The 15,030-nt window shown below is 39.8% G+C and overlaps 1 protein-coding gene across 3 annotated transcripts in view; it reads right to left on the bottom strand.

Moving 5' to 3' along the window:
- Positions 1-15,030, bottom strand: part of LOC132824974 (proline-rich protein 5-like) — a 128,063-nt gene that overhangs the window by 43,684 nt on the left and 69,349 nt on the right. For all 3 annotated transcript variants that reach the window (XM_060839905.1, XM_060839906.1, XM_060839904.1), the window contains 3 exons: positions 13,441-13,498; positions 9,034-9,125; positions 861-1,001 (listed from right to left, as the gene is read on the bottom strand). In XM_060839905.1, the coding sequence (XP_060695888.1) occupies positions 861-1,001; positions 9,034-9,125; positions 13,441-13,498 (291 nt within the window). The remainder of the gene's footprint in view (positions 1-860; positions 1,002-9,033; positions 9,126-13,440; positions 13,499-15,030) is intronic.

The raw sequence follows: 15,030 nt of genomic DNA on the forward strand, positions 1-15,030 counted from the left end.
TGTCTGTGCAAATGTGCAATGAACTCCCTACCTTTTGTCGTTATTTTGAAAGGCAGCATTAATTTGGAATATGCTCCTGTTCTGATAAAGGGGCTACACTTGGGACAGTCAACTCGTCTACATTATGTCTGATATATTGCTGGCTATTACAGCATCTCTTGGAATTCTACTTCTTACATCCATAAATGACAAGGAGGGTTCCCAAAAGGTATTCCAGAATTCCATTATATATGAGCACACATTCTGATTTGGCCGATTGGTTACCAAAACTTAATTGCTTCAATAAAAACAGCAATGCTAATTTTTAGTTGGGCCACGAGCCAATCATATGCTCTTGTTTTAATAAATTAAAAACACAGAAGCAAAATGAACAATCAAGTCAGGTACTTGTGCTCCATTTGATTTTAATGCAGTGTTAATTATTACAATCAGAGTGTTACAACACAGTGCTGATTTGATATTCCAGAAATTGCTTCATTCTAATTAGATTCAACGTAATGAGGCCATTGCACTGAACTAGATATTTGCAACGGAGCACTAAACATCAAAAATAAATTAGAGCACGTTTACTTGAGAGTTTGTGCCATTAACACACATTGTTGTACAAAATTAACACTGTTTCAAATTACCACTAACCTTGGGTTTGTCTTTACTTCAAACCATTGTGAATTGACTCTATAAATGTTTGGCTCCACATCACTCGGTTTTACCACATCCGCAGTTTTAAAAAAAAAGAGGTTGCATGAGACAATTTAAACCACATGCTAATGTGCAAAAGGTCAGGGACAGAAGAATAACGAGTCTCATGATTCCTCCCCATACTCTTTTCCTATCAATTCAAAGACAGAGTTTACACCTACCTGCAATATAAGCAGCATCTGAATGAGTGAAGGAGGGACCCTTGCACGTGGCCGGGACAGAGCATCTTCTAGCTTTACGTTCAGCGTGATAACATTCCTGAAATGCAGCAGGGCTATCTGTCGAACGGTGGGTTCCTTTCCCTGTTAAATCAATTGAGAACAAAAGCATTAACAAAAAAAGGGAGTGTTTATGGTTAAAAATAATATAGGACTTTAAAGCTCACAGCTGTATGAAAATCGGCAGAGTTGTGGGTTAAATCATGACAGAAAGCATAGGAATCTACCATAGTAAACTACAGTGAAACTATATCACCAAACCCGCACAATGGTGCCCTTACATCTGATGAAAGTAAGTGATGTCAATGATGCAAATTACAATTCTATATTTGAATCCTAGGTTATCCATCTCCAATAAAATTTCACTGATGCAATCATCAATCACACCCCATATTCCTTTATAGGTGTGGTTATCACTGGCAAGACCATCTCCAATTGCGTTATGGATATAATGAATCGAACAGATCTTACTTTTCATTGTTAGAGTGTAAACCTAGGGTTGCAGATCAGGCAAGAGGTGCTGGTGAGTCTCCTAAAACCACTGTGTCATTGGTACACCCACAGAGTGTGGATGGGGAGGGAGTGTCAGGCTTTTGATCCAGTAAAACAAGGAAAGGCAATCTATTCAGAGCTGGTGTGGGACTTTCAGAATGCAGTGTTCCTGGAGCCCTCTTCTTTCTAAGTGGTAAATTTTGACAGTTTTCAAGGTACTGTTGAAGAAGCCTTGGTGAGTTATTGTAATGCATCTCATAGATGGTATATGTTATTGCTACTGCGATGGTGCAGAGTGTCAATGCGTCAGGTTATACAGAGCCAAACAGGTTGCTTCGTCCTGGATTGTGTAGAGCTTCTTAAGTGCTGTCCACACAAATGCATATATTGCATCATACTCTTGACTTGTGCATTGTAGATGGTGAGCAGGTTTTGCTGTGTTAGGCAGTAAGTTACTTAAGACAAAATTCCCAGCTTCTGACCTGCTCTTGTATTAGTTTTTTATACAGCTGGTCCAGTTCAGATTCTGGTCTTTAGTAACCCCAGGATGCTGACAGGAGGAGATTCACCAATGGTGATGGCAACAAACATCAAATGGAGATGGCTTCCTGAGGCAGCCACTGCCTGGAACTTGTTTAGCACAAATAGTACTTGCCAGTTATGAGTCCAAGCTTGAATATGCTCAGTCTTGCTGTATGCTTCAGTATCTGAGCTGTGAAGAACACAGTGCAGTCATTGGAAAATATTCTCAATTCTGACCTTACAAAGCTGGGAAGCTCACAGATGGAGCAGCTGGAGATGGTTATACCTAGAATACTGTATTAAGGTAGTCCGGCAGAGATGTTCTGGGGCTAAAATGATTGACCTCCAACAATCACAACCAGCTTCCATAGTATTAAGTACAGCTCTAAACAATTTTCATAGATGGAAAGGTGTTCTTGCTAATTTATATTCGTTAATGGCTACCCTGTCAAGTTGATGTCCGAGAAGAAGACTGAGTCAACATTAATGCTAGCGATATCAGATAATTTGACGGAATTCCCTTTTGTAGCTGCTCAATTTCAGCTGCTCATTTGTTCAGAATTGATTCACTGGATCCTAAAGCGTCCCAAAATTGAACTGTGAATTATTTGCTATTTTGTTAGAACTACGAAAATGTTTTATCTGGGGAGTCCTACAAACCGTAGGATGCTGGACAAAGCATATTTTACAAAAGGAGCTCTAATTGTTTGTAGACTGATCTATATTTATTGCTTTAGGCATTATACATATAAGTTGTTGTGATTAACAACACTTTCTGTGCAATACCTTATAAATCACCTCCTTTTAATGCACGAGTACTTGCCTGAATGCTGTGGTGACTTTCTTATAGTGAGGGCAGGAGAACATGATGGTCAGGGCACACTATCCTTACGACATACAGCAAGAGGCAGGTTGGGGTTCATCAGAGATTCTGTCTGGCCAGTAATTGACAAAACTAATAGCATGAAAATCAAGTAAGGTTTGTAAAGAATGGACAAACCACTTCAACAGGTTGTTGGCCAGTAAGCATATAGAGTCACAGAGATGTATACCATGGAAAAAGACCCTTCGGTCCAACTCGTCCATGCTGACCAGATATCCTAAATTAATCTTTTAGGATAATTTGTTGAGTGTATTTATAAATTAATCTTGTCCCATTTACCAACAACTGGCCCATATCTCTCTAAACCCTTCCTATTCATACACCCATCCAGATACCTTTTTAATGTTGCAATTGTTTCAGCCTCCACCACTTCCTCTGGCAACTCATTCTATGCACGCATTATCCTCTGCGTAAAAATGTTGCCCCTTACATTCCTTTTAAATTTTTCTCCTAAACCTATGCCCTCTAGTTCTGGAATCCTCAGCCCATTGACCCAGCTGATCGAGATCCCATTGCACTCTGAGGTAACCTTCTTTGCTGTCCACCACACCTCCAATCTTGGTGTCATCTGCAAACTCAATCATTTCTCCTCCAAACCAACAATGTATGTATGTATGGAGATATCATCTGGAATTTTTTCCAAAAAATTAACAATGCTCTCCCCTCCTTTAGTGCTGCTCACCCTGACCTCTTCCCAAGATTGAAGTAACAAAGACAACAGTCCTTCATCCCCAACACCCAGGTTAGAGTATGCTTTGTTTTCCACCTTTTAAAAAAAATCTATGCTACAAAGTATATTTTGTAGTTCAGGTGCTAGTACTCAAAAGGCATTGCAAGCCTCTTCACCCTCAGTGAGGCAAATTGGCTTGATGGTGCAAAGGAACTACCCATAAATACAATGCTGGAGCCAAACTCTTATGGACTCATCGCCTTGCTCCTGGAATGGCATGCATACCCAATGAATAAAGATTACTAGAATTCACATTAATCATCTAGTCTCAAATGACATGAAAAAAGGGCCTGTTTCCACGCTGTTAGTAATCTAATCTAATCTAATCTAAGTACTTCCCTTCCTCATCTATAATGCACACATGCAACCCAATTAACTTACTGAAAGCAAGATATTCACAATACATTGCGCTAGCCTGAATCTATTTTCCTTCCATTCTTCCAAACACAATGACAAAATGAAGGCAAACTTCACTTCTACCTCACATTTCTATCCAAATTGAACTCCTGTAGCTGTAGTATGCCCCTCCGGGACCACAAAAGGACACAGATAATCATAACACCTAAATTGCTAATGACAGAAATAGAATCCGGCAGACTTCAAGGCCCACAAATTCTGCTCCAAATTCAGACCTCCTCACAATCATATAGGGAGGGTTTACAACACAGTCTCCTGACTCACTGCATTCCAATGTTCTGAACTGTTCTGAGTGTAGAATTAAAAATAGCAGCCCCTCTCCTTTGGGATCCTAATTTCCTTTACCTACATAGTAAACAAAGTTGATTTCAGAATAACAATGTTCCTGCAGACTAACTCATTGCCTTACCTGAGAAAGCAGAAAGGCTGATGGAAATGTGAAGTGAGCTACCTTTTTGGGCAATTCACTCCTGGTTGGGAGATTTGGCATAAATCCACCAGAGGCACTTCAGGTAGGACATCAAGAATTGCATAAATACACTCAACAAATGACTACACCATTAGTAGCGTTTGCACCTTTAAGAAATACTGGAACTCGAGCTCAGTCCAGTGTGATGCTGGATGAGTGCTTCATTGTCTCACCCTAAAGATTTCACTTCTGACAATCTCAACTGAGACACGTCGAGATGGAATGTGAAGATCCCAGGACTATTTGAGGAAAATCCCTGCTTGCCAACACTGCTTCATAATCCATGCCATCACCTTGTCACTGGACAAACAGTCCAAAATCTAGTCTAATGCTTAGGAGATATACTTAAAGTACCACCATCACATTGAAACTCAATTAAATTAATTCATTAAGTAGATAAATAAATTTGGGAATGAAAATTTGTCTCTGTGATGGTTCCGTGAAATTATCGCCAATTGCTATAAAAGATCAACTATTCCTAGAAATACTTAGGACAAGAAATCTGTGTAACCTGGTCTTGCCTAAATGTGACTCCAGACCCACAGCAAAGTAGCTGCCTTGCAAGCTATTCAACTGTATACAAGCTGTACAGGAAAAAATCACAATAACTGCAGTGGTTCAAGATGGTAGCTGCCATCATCTTATCCAGGGAATTAGGGAGAGTAAATTGGTGCTGGCTAACCTATTGACAACTGCATCCCATGAATAGTTTTTTTTTAAAAGAAAGAATGCAAGCTTTCCTTTCTCTTGGATTTGTTTTTCTCTAGTGCCTCAATCCAGACACACAAACACAACTAGTGATCAGCTCCAACTTAATGAGATGTCTTAAAAGCAAATGTTACCTTTCATGACAAGTATTATTTTGATATAATGTTTCAGCATTGTCAGAGTGTGGGGAACCTAAAGGATCATGAAATGGTACTGCAAAGGAGGATGTTAATTAGCCCATATTGGTGCTGAATTATTTTAAAAATTGTTCAGGGTATTGCTGAAAGAAAGTCATTTTGTCAAAGTTTTTGCTCTTGGACTCATGAGGACAGTTCACAAGAATACTAAAGTAAAGCAATACATCCATATTGTATGAGAGGACAGTACTTATTGATTAAAGAGTAGACCCATTGGTAGAAGAGATGCCTTACAGAATGATGATTGAACATTAACTGCTAAGCCTTATTTGAATTTCAGACAAGATACAGAGTCTTGATTGGTTCGCTTTTCAGGGCAATGCCATGACTAGGAAATGGCTGACAGCTGTTTTGTGGCATTGAAACTGGCGCAGCACTACGTAACACATTCTGTCTGTAGAGAACGGGGACTTGTATTTTATTATATGTCGCTTCCATGATGTGCCATTCTGTAACCCTATTTGACAATTCTAAATTGTCTGTCATAATAATTATTTGCACACTCAGGATTAAGTAGCAAAATGCTGCCCAACTGCAAAAAGCACTCTCAATGTTGTCCAGTGTGTTGTGAGCATTGCATGCATTGGTTAAGTGGGCATGGTCAATATCTTGCTTGTGTGAATCGATGAGGGGGCTAAGCTATTTGATATGATCATACAATATTTGTGACGTACATCCTGCATACCTAGCATCACACTGACACTGAATTTCACATACCACATTATTCATTTGTGGGATAGCATAACTTGTTTATTTTAGCTCATTGGCACTATTCTATCATTATGAATTCCATTTGTGTTGCTAGTGGGCAGTAGTAGTGTGAAATAGTGTGAATCTGTTGCTCAAATCTTTGACATGGTGTAATCTGAGGTAGACTGCTCACATTTTAGGACAAAACATAATGAATGTGGGCCCATTCATGATACACAACAATAAATGCTACTGAAGAGTGCTCCAAAGCCAGTTTATGAACAATGGCTACCTAGATCAAGTTGGCAGATTGTATCCAACAGCTTATCCATTCCGCTGTTCGCAATAAGCAAGGTACTGACTACCAACCAGTTTGCACTTGTAAAACTCACAACAGTGTTTAGCATTAAATATGATTCTGCAATTGGACAAGTTTTTTTAATATAATACTAATTGTGAAAAGATTTCCACACTACTAACCAATTTTGATGCGTTTATAGTGTGGTGCATTTGCATGCACTAGAAGTTACATATAAATACATAGGGCCTTGATCTTTGCAGACAGAGAGATCATGAATACATACTCTGCCTGATTCAACACAAAATAGATAAATTTGTTGGTTCATTTCTCAGGACAATGTCCTGACCAGAGTCAACCTGCCATGTTTAAAATGTCTGTACAGTTTGGCAGTTAACAGTCAGTCATCACTAACAGGTACATTCTACGCAGTAACTCCTTTGCCAAGTAGAGTCCACTGGTCAACCAACCATCCTATCATACAATTGTTCTAACAAGTACAAGACAAAAAGCTTTGCCAAAATACTTCTTTTATCAGCAATATACAAGTTCAGTGTTATCAAATCAGCAGTTTTTCCCTACTCCTATTCTGACCAAACAACCCCAATTTATCTCCAAAAAGTCCATTTCTATTCCCATTGTATAGGCTCTTACCAAATCTGCATCTTAAATGTCTGTTTTTGGAATTTCACCAATTAGTGTATCAATCAAAAAAACTTGTCTTATTTCACGGCTGGCCCTTTGTCAATGAAAAATTAACTGAAAAGAAACTGATTGTAGCCACAGGCATTGGGTTTTGTAGGCAAGAAACAAAGTAGTATACCAGTTTCTGACTCTTAGACAACTGGAAAAGCACATGCTCTGTTCTAGGTAGGATCAGAAGGATGGCTACATTTTTGATACTCCAGATAAAATCTTTCTCCTGCAATGGTGCTCTTTACGGTGATGCTAACTCCAAAGTAGTTTTGTGCCTCAGTATGTTGATGGGAAAACGTGTGTGTATCCAGACACACTGGAAGTTAAATGGCCAGTAATGCAGCCAAACCGAGACACTAACCATGAAAGTAACTTGCTTAATTTAGTTAGAACAATATAGAAATGAGCAGATCAATACAAGCAAACATAGATTCATGGAATACTTGAACTTAGCAAAACTTAGTAGATTTTATCTGCAATCTTTCTTTGCTTTATTGAAAAATAAAAATCAATTCATGAAACAATAATTTCCTACTCTAGTAAGTGATGCTCATGCACCATAAAATTCTGAAATCAGATTTGACTCAAAACATTAACTGTTTCTCTTTCCACAGACACTGCTAAATCTGCTGAGTTTCTCCAGCACTCTTCGCGTTTGCACCATGCTCCATTTTGGATGCTGTCATTCTGATGTCAATAGCCCACGATTTCATGATGTTGACATTGTTATCAAGGCCAGGCTTTTTCCCCACTCGGTGATATCTATTTTCATCTAGTAATTTTACATTTCTTGCACTCTTTGATCAGGCTAAAATTAGTTCATTTGCTGTAGTCGCAACCTGCTTCATGTGGGTTGACGTTTAAGCACATCTGCCAGCAATTTAGTTTTGTTTTTCATTTCAGAACCATCCAGAATTATGTTATTTGTTATTGAGTGGTTATCTGCTTCTGTTGAGAAGTAACCAGCATTACACTTATCAGCACCAGAATACAATCACCATTTCTCCCTTCTGTTTAAAGAGAGATGACTTTAATACCATAAGAAATAGGAAAGGCAGTTTGGTCCCTCAAGTCTACTTCGGTATCCAGTAACATCATGGCTAACCTGACATTCCTCAGGGCTACTTTCCTGCTCTTTTCCCACAACCCTCAATTCCACCTGAACCTTAAATATACACAAGAACTCTGCCTCCACAGCATTTTGTGGCAAGCAGTTCCAAACATTCAGAGCCCTATGAGAGAAGAAATACCTCTTTATCTCTGGCATAAATTGGTGCCTTTTTATTCTGAGACTATGGCCCCTGGTCCTAGACTCACCCATGAGGGGAAACGTCCTCTCAGCATTTACCCTGTCATGCCCCTTAAGAATCCTATATGTTTCAATAAGATCACTCTCTTTTTCTAAACTCCAGTCAGTAGAGTCCCAACCTGTTCAACACTCCCTCGTAAGACAATTCCTTCATATGAGAGATGACCTTAGTGTACCTTCTCTGAACTGCCTTGAATGAAATGATATCTCCCCTTAAATAAAAGCACTGAAACTGCTATCAGTCTCCCCAGCACCTTTTACAGTTCCAATAAGACTTCCCTACTCTTATACTCCAATCCTCTTGAAAAAAGGGCCAACATTCCATTAGCCTTCCTGGTTACCTGCTGCCCGTGTGCTAGCTTTCTATGTTTCATGCAAAAGTACCCTCACGTCACAGCTTTCTACAGTTTCTCTCCATTTAAATAATAGCATTCTTCTGTTCCCCTTTCCAAAAAGAACTTCACATTTTCCCAGATTATACTCTATTTGCCAACTTTTTGCCCACTTACTGAATCTATCAATATTTCTCTGCAAACTGTTTGTACCTTTCTCTAAACCTGCCTTTCCCCATATCTGTGTCAGCTGCAAATTTGGCTATAGTACATTCACTTTAAAACAAAACTAAATTGACAACACTGTTTTGGAAAAGAGTGGAATGAGGGGAGAAAGGGTTATTTTATTAAGACGTTTCACAAATTAACCTACCTGGACAGGAAAAAATATTGCCTGGAGCATAGGAAGGATGTCACAAAAGAAAAAGTCCCAAATTTCAGCCACTGTATCAAGCAATTTCTGTCCTATATATTAACAAAAAAAACATAATCTAAGACATAGAAAGGATTAAAAATACAAAAAGGTTCTCATTGTTAATATATCTTTTGGCTTTAACATACTGCCAATGTTAGCACATGCTGTGAACAGTAATCCACATGTTTTTACATAGGAAGTCTACCCATTCAGTAGCGTTTAGTACTCATAACAGTGAAGTACAAGGATGATGTATGAGCATTTTCACTGATACTCCATTGTGATAAACATGCTAAATGATAATATTTATCAATAACATTAAACTACCAGTCTAAATGTTATCCAGTTGCTGACCTATGCTAATTTACATAGGAACGTTGAGAAACCAGAAGGCGGCCATTCGGCCCTTAGAGCCTGCTTCATAATTCAGTCTGATCATGGCTGATCATCCAGCTCAGTATCCTGTTCCTGCGTCCACTGCATATTCTTTAATCCCCTTAGCATTAAGGACCATTTCTACAACACAGCTTATTTTAACCAGCATTCAATGATCTGGTACTCTCAATAAAAACCAGTAAAAATGATGTACAGTAACTCAAATACCAGATATTTACAGAATTATCACCAGGAGTCAGTTGAGGGTGCAGATGAGAAGACCTTCTGCTGGTGAGTTTTATTTAAGGCAAAGTTGTCTTATTATTTAAGTGATTTATGTTGTAAATTAAATATAACTGTGATGTGTATATCCCCACATTACGGTTCTATTACGTTGTGTGTGTTTTTATATTGATTATGTGGACCTCTTGATCAACTGGAATAGGTGATGAATCTGTACACTCCTGGTCCCAGACGTGCTGGGGTTAATCAAACTTTACTGTATCTCTTTCTTGAAAACAGTCAATGTTTTGGCCCCAACTACTTTCTATGGCAGAAAATTCCACCACTCTTTGGGTGAAGAAATTTCTCTTTACCTAAACAGTCTGGTAAACCTTCACTGCACCCCCTCCCTACCCAGAACATGCATCTTCAGATAAGACCAAGACTGTACAGTATACCGGGTATGGTCTTATCAAAGCTCTACACAATTGTGGCAAGACATCCCTGCTCCTCTACTGGAATCCTCTTGCTACAAAGGCCAACATAGTATTACCTTCTTCACCTCCTCCTGCGTCTGCATGTACTAGGGCATGCTGATGATCATGGCTGATTATCCAACTCAGTACCTGCTTCCTCTCCATCCCCTTTAATCCCCTTAGCATTAAGGACTATTTCTATAGCACACCTTGTTTTAACCAGCACCTTATGAACTGGCACTCTCAGTACGGTACATCCGTGTGTACTAGGGCATCCCAGTTTCATTGCATCATCTGCTTTGTATTGCATCTGCCATGTATTTGCCCACTTACTCGACATGCCCAAATCTCCACATCCTCTTGGAATTGTTCCAGAGTGTATAAAATTTTGGAAGATGGCCATCAAAACATCTGCCATTTCTAAGGCCACTTCTTGAAGTGCTCTGGATGAAGATTATCAGGCCCTAGGGGTTTAATCCTATTAGTTTCCTCAACACCATTCTCCTACTAATATTAACTTATTTTAATTCCACCTTCCCATTAGGGCCTTATGTCCTCCTGTATTTTCTGGGATGTTATTTGTGTCTTCCTTTGTGAAGACAGAACCAAAGTATGTATTTACTTACTCTACCATCACTTTATTCCCCAATATAAATTCCCACTTGCTTGGAGGCTCATTCAAATAATCACTAGAAATATATAGACTATTTCCTGTACTGGATACCATCAGAGGACCAACAGCCCAAAAGTATCAGCAGAAGTATACCAAAAGAATATCTTTGGACAGTGAGTAGGGAATGATATAGTTACATACTGCTGCGTTTTTACTCTTGCCTTGGTTGTGATTTACTCAATTACACAGTGGCTTATAGAAAAGTTTGTGTAGGACATAGCTTTCAGAGGGTATACAATATAGTAGCTCAAGCTGTAGCATAATTAATTCTTCAATAAACAGCTCACAATTGGAACAATGAAGAGGGGAAAGAGGTATTAAGCTAGCAGCAACAGACCTAATCCATGCAGATCTCATTCCCAGTCAGATATAGAGAAATCTGAAACAAAAACAGAAATTGCTGGAGAAATTCAGTAGGTCTATGGAGAGAAAGCAGAGTTAACGGTTTGGGTCCAGTGACAGTTCTTCAGAACTGATGGTAGCTGGGAGAGGTGCTGAAGGTTTGGCAGGTGGCGGGGGGGGGGGATAGAAATGTGCCATAGGTGGCTAGACCTGAGTTTCTCCAGCTATTTCTGCTTTTGTTTCAGATTTCTAGCATCTGCAGTTGTCTGTTTTTTAAAAAATCTCAAGAAATAAGAAACTGCCACCTGCTTGGTTTTTGTGATGGGAGAAAGGGGTGCTGTACTAAAGTAGTGTTGGTTTTCTATTGTAGGAGTGGAAAGGCCAAATTGCCACTTAGAAGTATCAAATTTAAACAGAGGCTTGTTGTCAAAACCTTTCATCTTGCACTCATCAGGACAAACACTACAATGTCAAATTTCAAACAATCACAACAAATGGCACTATGGAAGAAGGACTGCAAATTGGTTGGCATGTCATTCCTGATTGGCTAAGGCATTTGCATAGAAGTAGCAACAGAGAATTATGGATTCTCCAAACTCCTGACTAATTCAAAAAAAGCACAAGACTTGAATATAGTCCTCTTATTTACAGGGGAGGAGTTCATGCTTATAGATGCATGTTTCTGGCAGCCACATTATCAGCTAGACTGATCATCTCGCATTGATTGTTATGATCGCTGCTACCACACTTAGGATTGTTGAGCATGTGTTATTTAATCACAGAACCAAGCACCATGCTTCTTTGGTTGTTTCCAAGTGGCATGTAGCCAGCCTTCATCAACAAAACCCAAAACAAAACATTAATATTAATGTGATTCTACAATCTGCGAGCACTTCTCGAATATTCCAGAGGATGCAAAAAGCTTCACAAACAACTAATTTCAGGTAATTAAATCAAGCTTGACCAGAGTCAAGTTGCTGACTAATCAACAACCCTTTTCTCCAAAAGAGTAAATTGGTGAGGCTGTTTGACATTTGGCTTTCTTGTATTTACCCTGATAAACAAGCCAAAAAGCTTGACAACAGGTGTGTCTTCTCAACAATATTCAAGGTTCAGTTGGTTATGTACATTTTAATCAAATTAATATTTTTGCCAATAAGGGTGTAAGGACCTTTCATGTCTTCAATTTCACCTAAATCAGGAACATCAGCGCTATTCAAGATAAGATAAACAGAGGAAAATCTAACTTTGAAGTGGCAGGTGGACATATTTTTCTGAAGATCTGTGTAATTTAACTTTGAAATGAAGCTGCAGTACTAATCCTCACCACATAAAAAAAATACAAGCAATTTAGACTGCTTAAGTAAGGAGGTTCATATTATAGAAAAACTCACTCGTTTTACTGGTTTAAAAGAAAGTTAGCCTCTATGCACCCTAAGAACCTCTTTATATTAGAGACACTGAAGATGGAGTTTTACAGCCTCTCAGGGAGAAGGGATGTAATGCTGGGAGTACATAAAACACTGGCTAGGTCACAGCTGGAATTCTGTGCACCAGCCCAGGGAAGACACAATTACCCTGGGAGAGAGATTACAGAGGATGCTGCCAAGGCTTGGAAATTGCTGCTATGAGTAAAGATTGGACTGGTTTAAAATTGTTTCCCTTAGAACTGAAGGGGCCGTAGATTGTCTTAATTGTTGTGTAGAAAAGCAATGAGGGGTCTAGACATACAGGACAGAACCTCTGGAGGCATCATTCACTGGGGTGTGGAGAGATAACAACATAGATTTAAGGCGATTGGCAGAAGGATTAAAACTAGTCCACCCTGAGAGTGATGGGTGTCTGGAATTCACTGCTGGGATTGCTGGTGGATGCAGAAATACATTTGAAAAAGGTACCTGGTTCTGCATCTGAAGTGCTGTAATCTGCAAGGTTCAGTCCAGAACCTGGAGACTGGGGCATTCAAATGGATAGCCTTTCCTTCCAATTTCTTGGCTGGTGCAGACATTTCTATGCTTCCGCCCAGATAGGGGCAGAGTGCCACATCAAGCCAGTTAATGACCCGATTGTCATAAAATGGCTGTGGGATGATTCAGTTGAACAGGAGAAGATTTGTCCCTAACCTTTCTGCTGGTGACAAAGGGGGTTCACTGTTTTCATTTACCATTCAGGCACGGGTTTGCATAAGAGGCTAGTTTCCGAAGAGGTCACGCATCATAACTCCTGAGTGATACCAGCAAGAAACACAAATTATTAGGAGAAAAGCCATCTTCTTACCTTCGTAAAACCGAATTTTGTCCCTCAAAATCACCATGCCTTTAGTAAGCAGCTGATTCTACACAAGGAAACACAAAATAAAATAAAATTCAATACACTTGCAAACATCATCAGTGCAGTCAGGCTGCCTGTGAATAAAATACCGACTGGAAAGATCAGGGATGGAATCAAAATTCTAGATCTATTCCACAACGTTGTGTGAATAGATACTGCAGAATTTTACGCCTGCAGCATTCGGATCGTTCCAATGTGGATCACAGCAAAAGGGCGAATAACTATCAAGAACAAAACATATACATAAATCAAAATGCACAGAAGGATATTTTCCCAATTAGCAGGAATCTGAACTGTGTAGCTTGAGAGGCAGCAACTATTTGGTCCATGGTGCATCAACATGCCTGAATTTTTGAAACTGCTGTCCTTAGTTTAATGTTGCAATCTATTGATCACTTACGTTTACACAATGTTAATGTGCACCTCAACTGTTAAATGGTTAAATCATTAACTCACACACAGGACCCTTCATACATGAAGAAAACTACACGCACAGTTCTTTATTTGTTATTGTGAGGTGTCATTACCAATTGACACAGGAGCAGCAGGCAGGTTTGTCAGAGGCACTAAGTTAACTGCCTCAAAAGGTTGGAAGAATTTACCAATACCAACTACACTCTGCTGCCTCTGGTCTGCACATGCCCACATGTCTCCCTGGACAGAGTGACAGCTGTCTTGGACGCCAGGTCCATCACACTCAGCTGGATATATGGACCAGCATGTGCCTCCTCAGCCCAACCATTGCTCCAATAGCAAGGCACGAGGGGGACCAGGGACCTGGACCTGGAGAGTGCCCCTCCTTCACAGAGACACGGGACAGTGCCAGCAGCCACCCAGCCAGATGTAAAACTGCATAAGGTGCTCCCAGAAGTCTCCTCTCAGGACACTTCACTTTGCCTGTCTATCTCCATCCTGTGTGGGATTCTGTGGCAGGTCAGGCTGAGGAGGCAGGACACTCTTAATACTCTGGTCACTAAGTGTTAAAGCTCAAAGGACCAACAGGTGCCAACAGGCAGGCTCCCCTTAAGCTAGATATACACTCAGGCTCTGCACTGAGATGTAGCAGAAAGCGAAGGAAAAAGAAACCTTTCTGATGGAACACTGGTGGCAGGAGGTGACACTTTATTGTAAATAGATCACCCTGTTTGTAAAACATACCTTCACTTTTCATCATCGGCTACCTGATCAAATTTCACTTTAGTTGAAAATACAAGAATGAAGGTCGAGAGACAAGCCATCCTTTGAGCCACGTTATTCTAACCTTGTCTTAATGACAGTTATTCCCCTTAAGCGTCAGCACCAGCATAAAGCATAGGATTGAAAGAGGGAGCATCAGATGTCTTCATTGCTTCCATCCACTTATAATCTGAACCTTCATTCAACATCATGTAGCACCTAAAAAGATCAAATCAGTAGCTGCACTTGTAATTGGGATTATACGGGGGATGCTGGCTTTTTACAAAAAGGAAATCAGCCATCCTGTCTGGCCCACATGTGACTCCAGACCCACCACAATGAGGCAGATGTAACTGCACT

Source organism: Hemiscyllium ocellatum, chromosome 19 (genome assembly GCF_020745735.1).
Source record: "Hemiscyllium ocellatum isolate sHemOce1 chromosome 19, sHemOce1.pat.X.cur, whole genome shotgun sequence".
Classification (NCBI taxonomy): Eukaryota; Metazoa; Chordata; class Chondrichthyes; order Orectolobiformes; family Hemiscylliidae; genus Hemiscyllium; species Hemiscyllium ocellatum.